This window comes from Marmota flaviventris, chromosome 17 (assembly GCF_047511675.1).
Source record: "Marmota flaviventris isolate mMarFla1 chromosome 17, mMarFla1.hap1, whole genome shotgun sequence".
Lineage (NCBI taxonomy): Eukaryota > Metazoa > Chordata > Mammalia > Rodentia > Sciuridae > Marmota > Marmota flaviventris.
Genome location: NC_092514.1, coordinates 37,137,365 through 37,154,911, shown reverse-complemented (window position 1 = coordinate 37,154,911; position 17,547 = coordinate 37,137,365). Strand labels below are relative to the sequence as shown.

The window sequence follows — 17,547 nt, the reverse complement described above, 5'->3', positions numbered from 1 at the left end:
CTGGATTCAATTCCCAGCACCAAAAAAACCTAACACAGGATACATCAAATTTCTACCTGAACAATGAAATTACACTGTTATTTCTACCTAAAAAAGAGCAAAGAAGGGGTAAATGCAAACTGTGTTATTAATAATAATATTATGTAAAGAAAAAAAAACAGAAATCATTTTCATTCTATTCCACTTATCCCATTCCCCATAGCAATAGCCTAACTTTTAGCTAGCAGCCCCTCACACTAGAACTTTGAAAGTGGAAATAAATATATACTGTCAATCATAATAAAACCACCTGATTTTTGGTGGCACTTCACTATTACTAAGCTCATCTCATTTGTGATCCAAACAATTCTTTTAGGTGAGCAAAGGAAGAATGAATTAGTTTCTTCATTTGTAAAATGAGGTAGGTAGATAAATGTTCCCAAATATGTGTGTTAGAATTCTAGTGGTTCTGCAAAAACACTCAAAAGAGTGGGCAGTGGAAAACAAGCAGAGATCCAGATTTTTCACCCTAATTTCAACTCACAGAATACTCATCATCTCTTTTATATTTGGGGCTTATAAGTAACATTTTATTTTTAAGAATGAGTTATACAATCTCATTATCTCTTTCAACTTCCATTTTACAGATGAGACAACTAAGGCACCAAGATGACAAATGTCCTAGACAAGGTCAAAAGCAGGAAACACAAAGGACTTGGTAAACTTAGATCTAGTTGATTCTTTCTCAGATATGCCTCTATACACTAATATAAACCTTTAAAAAGTTTCATCTGGGGCTGGGGTTGTGGCTCAGAGATAGAGTGCTTGCCTAGCATGTGTGAGGCACTGGGTTTGATTCTCAGCACCACATATAAATAAATGAATAAAAAGTCCATCAACAACTAAAAAAAAGTTTCAACTGTTGAAAAGGAAACATTTTTTTTAAAGTAAGAGTTATTTCACTTTAACTTACTTTTGATAATTTTTAAAAATATTTTTTAGTTGTAGATGGATACCTTTATTTATTTATGTTTATGTGGTGATAAGGATTAATCCCAGTGCCTCATACATGTGAGGCAAGCTCTCTGCCACTGAGCCACTATCCCAGCTCTTACTTTTTTTAAAAAAGAAAGATGGACACAATAACTTTATTTTATTTATTTTTGTGTGGTGCTAAGGATCAAACCCAGTGCCTCACATGCATGAGGCAAGCGCACTATCATTGAGCTATAACCCCAGCTCTCCAGCCCTTACTTTTGATAATTTTTTTAAAAATTCTAAATATGGAAAAGAAATCAAAATGTTTACCTCTTCTGGAAATTCTTCACTGACCAGAGACATAATGAGTGATGTCTTCCCAACTCTAGCTGTGAAAAGAAAAATCATCACTTTAATGAAAGTGTTTGGTTCTATATAAGCTCAAATCCAGCAGCCAGAGAGGAAATATATTACTTATTAGCTAAAATCAAAGGCATCCAAATTTAATAAAATATTTAAAAGCATACATATACATGTACATACATATATATATATGTATATATATATATATATATATATATACATATATATATATATATAATTTTTTAAAAATAGTAATAATAAATCTGTTTCATATCAATATTAAAAAACCTCCGACGTTATTTTTGGGAGTTCTATATAAGAATCCATTGTATAAAGTTTTATAATTTATTAATGTGATTTCCCAACAGTGAACATTTGGATTGTTCTGGAAATTGTTCACTAACTAAGACATAATGAATGATGCCTTCCCAACTCTAGCTGTGAAAATAAAAATCGTCACTTTAATGAAAGTATTTGGAAACAATCCAAATGTTCACTTTTACAAACAATGCAGTAATTAGTATTTTTACAAAATAATTTCCTTGTAGTGGAATTTAAGAATTTTAGTTATGATGCATGATTTGTTTTTAATAGATAAATTATTTCTAAAATAAACCAATTTATATCTTCATCAACAGAATACCAGTGCTTTATTTCTTTACATTCCTACACTCTTTCTTTTTAAATATATTTAAAACAAAAAAAAATCCTGTTACATTTTCCATTTTAAATATATTATCTTTAAAATCTTGATTTTTATTCTGAAATTTGACTTGTATTTACATAATTTTTATTATCATGTAATTACTTTTATTAGACATTCAACTGTTTATCATCTAAACTCTTTTGTGATTCCAGAGGAAACAACTTGCTTATTAGCCTCTGCCATAGTAGCAAATTATAATTTTTAAAAGTAAAGTCTAAATATGAAAGAATAGATATTTTTAGAGTTAAGAACAATCACAATCTCTTCCTAGATGACTAAAGGAAAGGGCTATAATCAATGGTTACACCACAGGAAGGAGAATGAGTACTGGTCAAAATAGCAGAGGATTTGCTGTGAACAACTGAGTACTAGTGGACGGACAGATTAGATGTTTTAATAGATGTTTTCCAGCTCTGATTTCTACAAACCTTCTCTTGTGTGAGAAGGGCTGGGCCTTTTTCAAGTGGCTGACCATAAAGTGTGACTGAGTTCCTACTACATCAGTGAGTCCAAAGCCATGATCACAGAATTGCTAGAACCTAGCAGCAATGCTAAATTATATAGCTCTTCATAAAATTTTCAGATAAGGAACCTGGGACCTACAGACAAAAATTTTCTCAAGATGTTACAAAAATATTAGTTGCAGATCTATCTGCAGATTGCAAAGTCAATGCTTTCTCTTATGCTATATTTTCCAAAAAATTGCTAATAAAACTTAATAATATAGACAGGAAATGGTGACTATATCAGCATGTATCACATACATAAACAAATATCACATAGTATAATTAAAATATTCACTAATTTAGCAGGGCAGAGTGATGTACCCCTACAATCCTAGCTACCCAAGAGACTGAGGCAGGAGGAGCACAGGTTCAAGGTCAGCTTCAGCAATTTAGGAAGACTTTGTCTCAAAATAAAAAAAAAATGAAAGGGGTTGGGGATGTATATCAGTGGTAAAGTGTCCTGGGTTTGATCCCTCATATAGCAAAATAAATAAACAACAATTATGCAAGTCACCATTTCATTGGCAACCAGATCTTGTTCAATTTTACTTTATTAAACTTATTTTGAAAAATTTCAGATTTACAGAGAAACTGCAGAATACAAAGTATTCATGTCTTTTACTCAGATTCCTCACATACTAACATCATTTTACCATATTTATATTATCATTTTCCCCCTCTCCCATCTATCTATATATCTTTATTTGTATCTATTACAAATAGGTTTACATAAGACCCTTTGAAAATAAGTACATCTTTGCACATATTTCCTGAAAGCAAACTCCAATGTATATTGTTAACAGTAGGAAATTAACCACAAACACAATACTATTATTTCATGTGTCTGACCATTATCCTTTACAGAAAAGGATTTATTTTTTATGGTCTAAGAGCAAATGTTGCTTTTGTTGTCAATCTGAAAGAATTTCTTAAAAAAAAAAAAAATATATATATATATATATATATATATATATTTTTTTTTTTTTTTTTTTTTTTTAAATTGTAGATGGACACAATACCTTTACTTTGTTTGTTTAGTTTGTTTATGTGGTGCCAGGGATTGAACTCAGGGCCTCATGCATGCTAGGCAAGCACTCTGCCACTGAGCTACAGCCTCAGCCCTGAAAGAATTTCTTAAATCTTCTTTTCTTTTCCTTCCTTCCTTCCTTCCTCCCTCCCTCCCTCCCTTCCTTCCTTTCTTGTCTTTCCTAACATTAACATTTAAAATTCTTTTAAACCTTTGGGCAGGAATATTCCAGTATGTTTTTCTCAGTGCATCATAGCAGACAGCAGATGATGCCCCATGACTGGGGATGTTAGCTAGATCACTTGGATATGGTGATGTCTGAGGTTTCTCCATAGGAGAGTTATTATTTTTCTTTTGGTAATTAATAAGTATCTTGGAAGGAGATCCTTTGAAACCATGTAAACATCCTGTGAGCTTCTTTCCTATGGAGTTAGGGTGTGCCACCACCTTGGTTCATTGACATGTTCACCAACCAGGAAGCTCTCCTGGGCTTTGATGCTCAGAGGTTTTATAGGGGGTCTTGTTATGTAGATGTGGCTGATTAAATCATTGGTTAATATGGTTGAATTCAAACATTAGTCCCTCATTCATCCTTGGGGGACTTGGTTTTTCTGGTGACTAACCCCCTTCATGAATGAGTTACCTCAATAGGATGAACTCAACTATGGTTGAAGGGGCTCATTATTCATAACAAAAACACTCCTATCATTAGGAAATTCAAAGCGATTTTGAAGCTCTGTGCCAGAAATTGGGGACAAAGACCAGATGTATTATGTTGTATATCACACTCTCTAATGTTATTTGATTTCAAAAACAATTTTTACTAAAAACAAATTGAGCAAAATAATTTTGGAATTTTTTAATTGCCTCAGCTCTTACCTACCATTTACAGTTCTCCAGTAGCTCTTTTTTTTTTTTTTGTATCAGAGATTGAACCAAGGGTTTGCTCAACTACTGAGCCACATCCCCATCCCTTTTTAAAATTTTGAGGGTCTTGCTAAGCTGCTTAGGGCCTCGCTAAATTGCTGAGGCTGACTTTGAACTTGTGATCCTACTGCTTCAGCCTCCCAAGGCTGGGATTATAGTCATATGCCATTGCACCTGGCCAAAGAATGCACATAACCTGACATTCTTTAGATAAATTTCAGTTACCATCTGTAAGTTTAGAACATGCCAATTTTTACTATCAAAAATTATTTTTAAAATAGTATTTATTGACCTTTTCTAGTAGTAAAACTTTTATTTTAGAAAATATGAAAAGACAAATAATTACAGTTACTTTTACTTCCGAGATAACCATTCTTGGTGTTTATATTCTTTTTTTTTTTAATATTTATTTTTTAGTTGTAGTTGGACACAATACCTTTATTTTATTTATTTTTATGTGGAGGATCGAACCCAGGGCCTCGCACATGCTAGGCAAGAGCTCTACTGCTGAGCCACAACCTCAGCCTGGTGTTTATATTCTTGCAGGATTTTTCCTATCCACATTCATGATTATAAAATGTGATCATAGGGGCTGGGGTTATAGCTCAGTGGTAGAATGCTTTCCTAGCATGTGTGAAGCACTGGGTTCAATCCACAGTACCACAAAAAAATTAAATAAATAAACAAACAAACAAACAAATAAAGGTATTGCGTCTATCTTCAACTAAAAAAAAATTTCAAAAACGTAGTCATATTACATGTGTTGATTTATACCTGCATAAATATGATTTTGAAAAGTACAATGGGGCTGGGCATGATAGTGCAGGCCTGTAATTCCAGCAGCTCGGGAGGCTCAGGCAGGAGTATCAAAGCCAGCCTCAGCAAAAGAGAGGTGCTAAGCAATTTGGTGAACTGTCTCTAAATAAAATTTAAAAATTGGGCTGGGAATGTGGCTCAGTGGTTGAGTGTCTCTAAGTTCAACCCTCAGTACCAAAAAAAGTAAAATGGAGCAATTTAAACCTCCAAAATAATTATGATTGTGGATTATAATTCATAAAATAGAAATCCATGAGTCCATAAATATATATGAATCAGAAGGGAAAGTTTTCCATGTAGTAGAATTCTCATTAGCATAGAAGTACAGATAGAAATAGAAAATTAGTACTATCCAGGCATGGTGGTGCACCTGTAATCCTATTGATTTGAGAGGCTGAGGCATGAGGATTGCAAATTCAAGGCCAGCCTTAGCAATTTAGCAAGGAACTAAGCGGCTCAGGAGGCTGAGACAGGAGGATCACGAGTTCAAAGCCAGCCTCAGCAATAGTGAGGCACTAAGCAACTCAGTGAGACCCTGTCTTTAAATAAAATTCAAAATAGGGCTGGGGTTGTAGTTCAGTGGTCGAGTGCCCCTGAATTCAATCCCCTGTTGGCCCCCCCCAAAAATTGAACTGAATTGTAGTACACCCAGTAGATATCAGAGAATTAGTGTCAGAACACAAAGAGAAAAGAAAATTTTGTATTTATTAAAGTAATCTATGGGGGCTGGGGTTATAGCTCAGTGGTAAAGCACTTGCCCGGCACATGTGAGGCACTGGGTTCAATCTCAGCATCACATAAAAATAAATAAATAAAAATAAAGGTATTGTGTCCATCTACAACTAAAAATAAAAACAAAATAATAATAAAGTAATTATAGCTCAAAAAACTGCAAAACATTGTAGCACATCTTTTATCCAAAAAGAGTAGTTTTATATATATACACACACACACTCATCCCCTGGACCTAACAAGGAAAAACACTAAAAGAACATACAAAGAATATTAACTTATATGTCTACATGATCCAAGAAGATAAGGAATAATTATTTAACTATCACCCATAGGAAACTCCTCAAGGACACAGAATATGTCTTTCTTGTTCACTCCCTCACTTCCAGCAAATCACAAGGCACTTGGCCCTTAGTAAAATGCAGCTGCATAGCTTACTGGTTAACAGCACAGATTTGAAAAGGGAAAGAAGATAACAAAATCAAAAGAGAGTTTCAACTGATTGGTAACTTTTTTTTTTTTTTTTTAATTTTGAGACTGGGTTTTGCTGAATTGCCCAGGCTGGCCTCAGCCTTGTGATTCTTCTGGTCTCATCCTCCTGAGCTTCTGAGACTACAGGCATGTGCCACTGTTCCTGGGGACAGGTAACACTTTTAATTTCTTAAGTTAAGTGATGGGTATTTGTTTTTGTTGTTTTGGTGACACATTCATAAAGAAAGAAAGAAAAGAAAAAGAACACAGGCTTTAGAACAAGACAGAACTGGACCAAAAATCTTAGTTCTGCCATTTTTAGCTGTGTTTTCTGGGGCAACTCATCAAGACTCAATTTTTTCAACTATAAAATTTAGTACTGACAACCCTCATAGAATTGTTAAGAGAATTAATTAAGATGACAGCTATATAATGCTTAGTACAATAACTAGCATGCGTTAAGTATATAAATGAACCTGGAGGCAGGAGGACTGTGAGTTCAAAGCTAGCCTCAGCAACTTAGTGAGACCCTAAGCAATTCAGCAAGACCCTGTCTCTAAAAAAAAATATATATATATATATAAAAGGGCTGGGGATATGGTATTAAAGCATCCCTGTATTTAATCCCTGGTACCAAAAAAAAAGAAGTGTATGATACTTCTTAACAATTCTTCTTGGAATGATGACAAATTTGAATTAAAGGAGTTAAGTGAGGGCCTTTCTGGGCCAGAAAATATGGATTCCAGAATCAGCTTTTCACTATTATCAGTATGACCCTGAACGGTTACTGACTCTCTTTAGGCCTCAATTTTCTCATTAGTTAAGTCAGTTTAAAAAAAAAAAAAATGGACTACATGCCATCTAACTGCTTATATTATATGCTTTATCAGCACACCTAGAAAACAGGTGTGTAAAACAAGAAAAAATGCATATTATATTAGGTAAGATATAGTATTCTAGAAATGACAGACACATCCACAAATTGTCTGTTTTATTGTGTATGGGAAAGTTATGTGGCAAGACCATTCATCTATCTACAAGAACAAAGTAGGACTCAACAAGCCAATGCAGAGCTCAGGAATTTCTAGAACTTGCCGACTTATATACAACATTTCAAAGTCCTTTTTTCTTATATAACTCCCTTCATAATGCCCTTGCTTAAAGTCCCAGCAACCCTAAACCTTCAGATAGTTCAAGGTAGTATTTCTCTCAACTTCCATAATATCTATCCTAATTCCACATGATTATGCATAACAAAAGATAAACATCTCTATGACCTTATCTCTGACCTACTATGTTAAGAATGGGAAAAAAATGGGCTGGGGTTGTGGCTCAGTGGTGGAGCGCTTTCCTAGTATGTGCAGGGCCCTAGGTTCAGTCCTCAGAACCACATAAAATAAATAAATAAAACAAAGGTATTGTGTCCAACTACAACTAAAAAATAAGATATATTAAAAAAAAAAAAGAATGGGAAAAATGAAGCACACATTCAAAAATGGTTACCAATGATGCTCCTTGGTAACCAAGAGGAAAACAAGTCCTATTCTTGATCCTTGAGAAATTTGCCTACCTTAACACCCATAATTTCTTGATTCTTCACCTAATAGCCTTTGAAGAAATTTTGCTTATGTCCCACCACTCCAAGGTCCTCACCAGTTTCAGAAGAAACTACTACACAGTGCTCAAAATTAAGTGAATCACCTACAATAAAAGGCTACTAGTTTCCTAGAAAGTGATGGATTTACTGCTCCTTAATCCAAATTGCTTAGGATCCCCTAGCAAAATTCAGGCTTGCAACAGGTATTCCATGTTATCTTCAAAGTCCCTTCCCCCTCTATGACCCTTAAAACTCAACCATTCTGGGGCTGGAGCTGGAGCTCAGGGGTACAGTGGTAGAGCACTGGCCTAGCATGTGTAAGGCACAGAGTTCAATCCTAAGCACCACATAAAAATAAATAAAATAAAAGTATTGTGTCCATATACAACTCAAAAAATCGAAGAAGAAGAAAGAAAAAAAAAAATCAACCATTCTTCCTCACCTCTCTCCTTTTTTTTTTTTTTAAGAAGAAATCAGTGGGGATTTTTTTTTTGAGAGAGAGAGAGAATTTTTTAATATTTATTTTTTAGTTTTCGGCGGACACAACATCTTTGTTTGTTTGTATGTGGTGCTGAGGATCGAACCCAGGCCGCACGCATGCCAGGTGAGCGCGCTATCGCTTGAGCCACATCCCCAGCCCACCTCTCTCCTTAACACATTATTAGAACAACTTTTTCCTGATCATAGTCTCCTACTTTTCACAGAGACCACCTATGTCTTCAGCAATATTTTCAGAACAGAAAGACCAAAATTTATTTGGAAATTCAGATTTCTTCACAGCTCAATTCATTAGTCTGAAGGGCAGTTCTGGCTGCCTGAATAGCAACAAGCTCCTGCCAAGGTACAAAGCTGCCATCAGGTCTATTCCAACAGGGCAAGCCTCAGAGACATTGTGAAGACCAAAATAATAAGCTTTACTTATGTTTGAAGAAATGAACATGCACATGGACAATGGTATCAAGACTGGGGATAATTCAGTGTAAGTTACTTCTATTGTTTACGACTTTTTTTTTTTTAACTACATTTAAAAAAAAAAAAGCATGACATTTTTCTTTATTTATGTTTTGCTTCATCTGGAAAAGAATTTGAGGCAATTAACACCACTATAACACTTAAATCCCACCTAATTTGTGAAGTCATTGGATAATAAAAGACTTTAAAAATCAGAGAACAGGGCTGGGGTTGTGGCTCTGTGGTAGAGCACTTGCCTAACATGTGTGAGGCACTGGGTTTAATTCTCAGCACCACATATCAATAAATTTTAAAAAAAAGGTCCATCAACAACGAACCAAAATATTTTTTTAAAATCAGAGAATATAGCTTCATGCAATGGCACAAACCTAAATCTCAGCTATTCAGGAAGCTGATACAGGAGGATCTAAGTTGCCTCAGCAACCTAGCCAGATACTATCTCAAAATTTAAAAAATAATAATAAAAATGAATCAGGCACAGTGGTGCCTACCCGTAATCCCAGTGACTCAGGAGGCTGAGGGAGGAGGATTATAAGCCTCAGCAACTTAGTAAGGTAGTAAGCAACTTAGCAAAACCCTGTCTAAAAATTAAAAATGGCTGGGAATGTAGCTCAATACTAGAGCACCCATGTGTTCAATTCACAGTGCTAAAAATAAAAAAATTAAAGAACATGACTCTTCCACATAAAGAGTGATTTCCTTTTTTAAAAAAGTTCAAAATTAGAACAAGAGAGATGGATTACAATGAATTTAGGAATATATGAGCACATTTCATCAATAATTTTACTTTTATAGGGCATTGAAATGATAGTTACTTTAATGAAGGATTACAAAGATATAATTTATTTAAGAAATGCTCAATGAATCTAAACTAGGGCTTTTTATTTCCCTTATGGCCTACCTATAACCCTGTAAGACTACAAAAGAAATAATGTAGCAGTATGTTTAGAATTAAAATAGGCTTCTTAAAGCTAATTTTAATTGAGAAGTACCCTAACAGTAATAAAAACATTTTAGACTATCAAATTTTAAAATCCATGTAAGTCAGTCTACAATCTAAAAGAGGTCCCTTGGGGCTGGAGTTGTGGCTCAGTGGTAGAGCACTTGCCTGGCATGTGTGAGGCACTGGGTTTGATCCTCAGAACTGCATAATAATAAATAAATTGTGTCTATCTACAACTTTTTTGGAGGGGCACTGAAATGACAGTTACTATAATCTATAATTTAAAAAAAAAAGAGGTCCTTAACAATGGCAGTTATGAGTATATTTTCTGCATATTTTTAACTACTCCAGAAAAAAAATCATTTTCATAAGGACATAAAATTCCAAGCTCTTCTTAAATTATTATACTAAATAAATGTTATATTTAACATAAAGATTGTAGTGCAAATATTATATATAAACATTTTAATAATAAAATCTATAATTTATTACAAATAAAATTTTATAATGAAATAAAGTACAATATAAATTCATTTGAAGTAAATACTTGATGTAAGTATTAATATTAATGTAGAAAAGAAAAAAATTATTCTTTCTCAGCCAGTTATTTAATGTTCTCTATTTCTTCTATTTTGCCTGAGAAATATTGAAGTGATCTACTAAAAGCAAAGCCACAATTACAACCAAAGACAGAGGCCTGTGATTCATCAGTTCAACACCACATGCTACAGTTCTGAGACTCCCAGCTTCTAAGTAGGTCATCCATGAAAAACATAATTCATTACTATAGAACAAATTATCTAGATTTATCCAGTCTACAAATTCCTTTGTCTTTTCATCACATCTTGTAAACTTCTAGTTCCAAATGACAGTAAAGTCCTGATAATCATGAAGCAAAAATAACATTCTGAGGTTCCAGTTACCACCCTTTTAGCCATATTGCCTACTTTCTTTTTTTTTTTTTTTTTTTGGTAACAGATACCCCTTGCTGCACCAAGTGACAAAAGAACTAACGCCTCCTTTTTATTTGTTTCTTTATTAAGAAGAATTGTTGGCCCTTCCTAAGTTACTGTAATTAGAATACATGGAGGAGGCAAGGGTGACCGTGGAATTATATTTGTAACTAATAATCTTTAGTATTTGTAGAAGGAAGATTTCACTGATCATATGCAGATGATACAGGACAAAGGCTGTTCCACTGCTACAACCCATCCCTCTCCTTCAAACCAGATCAACACTCGTGCCAAGCTGGTGCCAAAGGAGCAAAAAGACAGTAGAAAGCAGGTTTCAATTTATGTGTGAGCATGATATAGAAGACTCTATGTACAGAACAGACTATGCAGAATGAACTCTATGTATTCAAACATCCTGAGCCACAGAATATCATCTAGATACATTATATGTAAACACAGTGTAATTGAAACTGGAGCAGTTTAATCTTTAAATAGTATTCCAACAAAGGTCAGAATGGAAAGCAATAAGGCTTTAAAATTACCTTAAAAGGCTTTTTCCCCCTAAAATAAATGCCAGCTTATACCTGAAGTCTCTTAAACTCAAACCTACTCTACAGCTAAAGAATCATTCCTCAACAACTTCCATACTCTAGAAAAGCCTCTGATGTTTCAAGGAAAAGCTGATTTCTTGACAAGGACTAGAATTCCTGGCAGCCAAAACATGAACTAGACATGGCATTGTCATCCTAACTCACTGGTCTACTTTTACTGCCAGAACACAGAAATCTCCCAGTGCCTCACACATGACAGGCAAGTGCTCTACCACTGAGCCACAACTCCAGCCCCAAGCTCTAAGGAGCTGGGATGTAGCACAGTGGTAGAGCACTTGCCTAGCATGCTCAAAGCCCTGAGTTCAACCCCCAGCATCACATGGGATGGGGACACACACACATGAGCTAAGGACACAAAAGGAGAGAATTGGAAGAATGCTACTCCTTCATATCATAACAATGACTACATGAGCCTGGATTTAAGAAAGGAGAATGATGCAGAAGCTAAAGGGAAATTAGAAATTTTCAAAAGGGGATCTCATGAAAATAGAATGGAGACCAGTAGAGGAAGGGTGGGAAAGGGGAGAGACTGTGAAATGAAATCAACCAAATTATTTATTCTATGTGCATGTATAAATGTACCACAATGAATCCCATTCTATGAATAATTATAATGCACCAATTAAAATAAATTAATAAATAAATAGAAGGAAAACCAGTAGAATTGAGGAAGGAGACGAGAAGGAGGGAAAGGGGAAGTATGCGGGAATGAAATAGAGCAAATTATGGTACATGCACGTATGAATATGTCACAAAGAACCCCACAATTATGTACAACTATAATGCACTAATAAAAGTATAAAATTTTTTTTAAAAAGAGAGAGAGAGAAAAGGGGAATGATCACATTTTTATGAATGAGAGGAGTCATTTGGAAAAAGGAACTCATTCATTCAACAGACACTTGAATGCAATTTTACTTGTGCCGAGTCTGTTCTAGCTGCTGGAGAGAGAGGAACAAATAAGACAAATCCCATGCCTTCAAGAAGCTTTCTTTCGAGAAACAGGAAAGCAAATGAGTAAATACATTCGGTGGGGCTGGGGATGTGGCTCAAGCAGTAGCGCGCTCGCCTGGCATGCGTGCGGCCCGGGTTCGATCCTCAGCACCACATACAAACAAAGATGTTGTGTCCACCAAAAAATAAATATTAAAAAAAATCCTCTCTCTCTCTTTAAAAAAATACATTCGGTAATGAGGATATTTCCCAAATCAGGGCCTACTTGTAGAGAAATCAATGAAGGAGAGTAGCATGAGAGTGAAGCAAAGGCAAGATTGTTAAGAGTCTCGGAGACCTGTATTTAAAAAGTCTGGGCTTTAAGTGAAAGTAGAATTTTTAAAATGGGTAACAAGATCTGAGATATTTTTTGAAGGTGATTCTGCCTGCTTCACGGAGAATGGACAAAAGTAGGAGGGAGACCAGTTAAGGAGATATTGCAAAAGTCTAGGCCACAACAACTGAAGCTTGAACTAGTTTGGGAAGTTGGGGAGATAAATTAGGTAAGACAAACCAGGTTAGAGGTACCAGATTCTTTGGAAAACAAAATAACAGTTCCATTTTCTTAATGACTTTTACCAGTAGAAGACAAATATATCTCAAGCCTTCATTAATCTACTAATGTAGCAACATGATTTAGATAAAAGGGTAATACAGTGCTTGCTAATTCTACTGTAACAAGGATACCTGTTAAGTATACTAAAGCAAATCTAGTTAAGTATAAATTCTAGCCAACAAATTGACCATGAAAAATTATGCCCTGAAGAACTGAGTTCTGTGTGAGTGTATTTTTAAAGATTTTTAAATTTTTATTTTGGCTTAAAAATAGTAATTGACTTCTGGTCTGGTCTGAATAGCATTTGCTATGTTCAATAATTAAGCTAAGATACATATTACATTTAAGACACTTTCACTTTCTCTGTAACAAATACCTAAAATGTATAGAGAGACAAACTTCTTTGATCTAAGCTAAATAAACATTAAGCAATTAGCATTAAAGCCTGGATAAATCAGAAGTGGGCCAAAAAAAGATCCATTGCACCTCAACAGTACAGTAGAATGGTTTAGCTAATAGAATGTTGAAAGTACTCAAAACTATTTCAGAACTTCAGTGAATGAAGCGGCTACTGCATGGTTCAGGGACAGAAACTGACAGCAATAAAATGTAACAAAGTGATACAGAATGAAAGAACAAGCTTTAAAACAATAATACCAGAGAGGATGCTCTATTTTCTTTACTTTTCTGTTCGCCTTGGCATCTGAAAACTATGCTCACTTAAGTAAGCAAGTGATAATTCAAATTGCTACCACTGTTTTCTAATATTAGTGGTATAGATAAATCCATGTATCAGATCCATATTAAAATAGCTTTGGTCACACTTAAAGAGCTAACAACTGACAGATACTTACTTTAAATCTCCAAAAATAAAGTCTCAAATATTTCCCCCCAAACATCAGCTTTTTGAATGACTAAATAAAATAATATACTTTAATTAAATGTACTCTATTTCTAATATTTCAAAAATGAATATTTACATTTATTTATTTATTTATAGTAGATGACCTAAAGCTTTTGGTTTCAACCTCTTTAAGTATCACCTTCAAAACATAAGACTTCGTCTTGTGTCAAGTTTCCCCCTGTAATCAGAAAACTCTAATATATAGGTTTATCAACTCTTTTACTTGCTTTCATTTCTACAGAATACAGCTTGTGATTTTTGTAACAAATATTTGAATTACTTTACATATTTCCTTTTTTAAATATTTTGTCGTTGTTGATGGACCTTTATTTTATTTATATATTTATATGTGGTGCTGAGAACCGAACCCAGTGCCTCACATACAGGAGGTAAGCACTCTACCACTGAGCTACCACCCCAGTCCCTATTTTACATATTTCTAAATAAACAACACCTTTAATGTTTTAACCAAAATGTCTGAAGGCTGATGATGTATCTTACATATTGACAACTTTTTTTGTAATATTTATTTTTTTTTTAGTTGTAGATGGACATAATACCTTTATTTTATTTATTTATTCATTTTTATGTGGTGCTGAGGATCAAACCCAGGGCCTACCACTGCTAGGCCAGCAACTACCACTGAGCCACAACCCCCGCCCCTATTGACAACATTTCTATTTAGATCTTTTATATACCAACAATGTGGAATTGCTTCCTATATTCAAAACTAAACCTAGGATCTTTTTTCCCCCAGAGCTGGGGACTGAACCCAAGGCCTTGTAGATGATAGCATGCAAGGCAAGCACTCTTCCATTGAGCTACATCCCCAACCAGAGTTTTCTTTTTCTAAAAATTAGCATAAAAATTACTGTACTATAAACCCATTTCAAGATACAGTTAAGGATCGGCTTTCTAAGCAAGTCACCCACTTTCTCTAATCTTGCTCCAAATGCATCTTCATGAATCATGTTAAATAACACCTTTCTGAAATTTATCAAGAAAATCCATGAAAAATACAATTAAATACAGTTATAACTTAAAATTCATTAACTGCAAACTAAACATAAACTATGGCTAAGCTTGCTTCCAAATTCTGATTCTAAAGGAAGATATCTCCAAACAGCAGATGAACAGAAATTTCAACAAACAATTCAGAGAGTAAAAATATGTTAACTTTCCAGAGTACATAGCAGAGACCTCAAATATGTAACGTAGTTTAGGAAAAAAAAAAATGCTTAAAATCAGCAATGGCAGCCAGATGCAATGGCGCACACCTGTAATCCCAGAGGCTCAGCAGGAGATCATGAGTTCAAAACCAGCCTCAGCAATTTAGCGAGGCCCTAGCAACTTGGTGAAACCCTGTCTCAAAATAAAAAATAAAAAGTGCTGGGGGTGTAGCTCAGTGGCTAAGCACCCCTGAGTTCAATCCCTGTTAAAAAAAAAAAAAAAAAAAAAAAACCAGCAATGGAGCATTAATTAATGATTCAAAACCAAACAACTCCAGCCCTCCCTAGCCTACTTTCTTTTTATTTTAATCCTGGCAATTGAGTGATGTAACTGACACAATGGTATTAAGAAGTCCCTGCTGCTGGACATCGTGGCACATGCCTGTAATCCCAGCAGCTCCCGAGGCTGAGACAGGAGGATCGTGAGTTCTCAAAGCCAGCCTCAGCAATTTAGCCAGGCCCTATGTAACTCGGCGAGACCCTGTCTCTAAAAGGGCTGGGGATGTGGTTCAGTGGTTGAGTGCCCCTGGGTTTACCCTAATACAAAAAAAAAAAGTAAAAATAAGAAAAGTCCCTGCTGTTCTATCTATATGTCACCGAGCAGAAGCATCTCTCCTTTATTATATCGGCAAAAAGTGAAATCTTAGAATCTCGCGGGGTTGGGGTAAGGAGCGGGTCTTGTGTATATATACCTGCTGGAGTCTTGTATGCCTGCTGATATTTATAAATTAACTACCAAGTAGTCGCGGAATAAACAATGGTTAAAAAAGTAGGAAGAATTAGGTTTTAGGGTAACTATCATTGACTCAACTAACGGACTCTCCCCAGATAATTATTACTAATTGAGTACTTGGATAACGTGAAGTTGAAAGTAAATGTCCAGTACCAGGAGTTACTCCCATACAAAGCACAAGGATCGCTACGAAACGCCTCCTCCGCCGCCACCACCCGGCCTTAGGGATCGAACACCCGGACCTGGCGCAGGTTAGGCAAGTGCTCTACCACCAAGCTAGACTACAGCCCAACGCTCTGAGTCAACGCACCGAGAAAGCGAGGACCGCCAGCGAGCGCAAAAAGGAGAGAAAGAGAGAGAGACCTGACCTTGCCCCCAAGTGGCATAGTTCTGCACCCCTCCCCCTAGCTTCCCCGGGAGTCGGCTCCCGCAATCCCAATTGGTTAGGCTGCTGTTCCAGCATCTGCCAGGCAGTGACTGACAAGGAAATCTCCACAGAAGAAGAGAGGGTGAAAAGAGGCGGCCTGGGAAGCGCTGAGGCCCAGGAGGAAAGGACGCGAGGAGGAGCAGGATGAGAGGACCTTCAGAGGGATGAGGTCGGGCGTTAGGGGATAAAGGAGACGAGGCTTGCGAGGAGCATTGGGGACAGGAAAGGGAGATCTGGGGAGGGCCCGGGTGCGGTGAGAGGATAAGGGCCGCCGGCGCGTAGCCGAAAGGGAAGAGCGAAGGAGCTGGGAGGCCTGGTGGCACGGAGAGGCAGCCGAGGTGCGAGGGGCGAGGAGGGTCAAGGCTGAGGCAAGAGAAGGACAAGGGCGGCCGCGGCCAGCCCGGGCGCGCGGACTCACGTTCTCCCACCAGCAGGATCCGCACGTCTTTCTTCATGTCGGAGGCTCGCAGGGGCCGTGCTTGGCCCGCACGCATGGAGTGAACTCCTCCAGCCAAGAGCGCCCAGCCCACGGCGCCACTCTCCCCACGCTGCCAGCACCACCTGCCAGCCTCTCCAGTCGCTCCGCCCGAACCTCGGCCGCTGGGACCCGCCGCACCTCCTCCTGGGCAGCCTACCCGCTCGGGAGCCCGGACAGAGCCAGCTCCGCCCCTCCCGCTCCGCGGGCGGTGGCGGCCGCGCGGACGACGGCATGCGGCGAGGGACACGCGCTTTCGGAACGCAAACGCTCTGCATGCCTGCACAGCGCCCCCGCCGTCAGGCTTGCGGTAGCGCAGGGGCAGGGAGCCTAACCCACCCCTATATGAATACAGCAGCCAGCGATACTCTTTGGTCACCGGATTTGAGTACCAGATTCCCTGGGTTAACCCCATATATTTTACAGAATTGGGAGCGGAGAATTTTCTTATCCAAGGTCACATAGCTAGAGCTTGTCAATGACTCAGAGCAGGGTTCTCGCCAGACGATAGGCCCCAGGAGGGCAGCGACCTGCCTACCTGGTTTTTAAGTGTATCCCCATCTTATTAGACATATCCTTCAGAAGATACTTGATTAAATGGGATGACTGGCTCCCAAGGTCTGGCCCTGTACACCACCCAGAGCTCATC

The 17,547-nt window shown here is 37.0% G+C and overlaps 1 protein-coding gene across 8 annotated transcripts in view; it reads right to left on the bottom strand.

Moving 5' to 3' along the window:
- Rhot1 (ras homolog family member T1) overlaps positions 1–17,009 on the bottom strand; it is a 68,744-nt gene extending 51,735 nt beyond the window's left edge. For 7 of the 8 annotated variants that reach the window (XR_011705116.1, XM_071603753.1, XM_027924169.2 and 4 more), the window contains exons 1-2: positions 16,842–17,009; positions 1,288–1,346 (exon numbers count right to left, since the gene is read on the bottom strand). Coding sequence is in view for 7 of the 8 variants with exons in the window: in XM_071603753.1 (XP_071459854.1) it covers positions 1,288–1,346; positions 16,842–16,917 (135 nt within the window). In the remaining variant the exon portion in view is untranslated. The remainder of the gene's footprint in view (positions 1–1,287; positions 1,347–16,841) is intronic. The other variant, XM_071603752.1, reaches the window with a different exon arrangement.
- Positions 17,010–17,547: the final 538 nt, after the last annotated feature.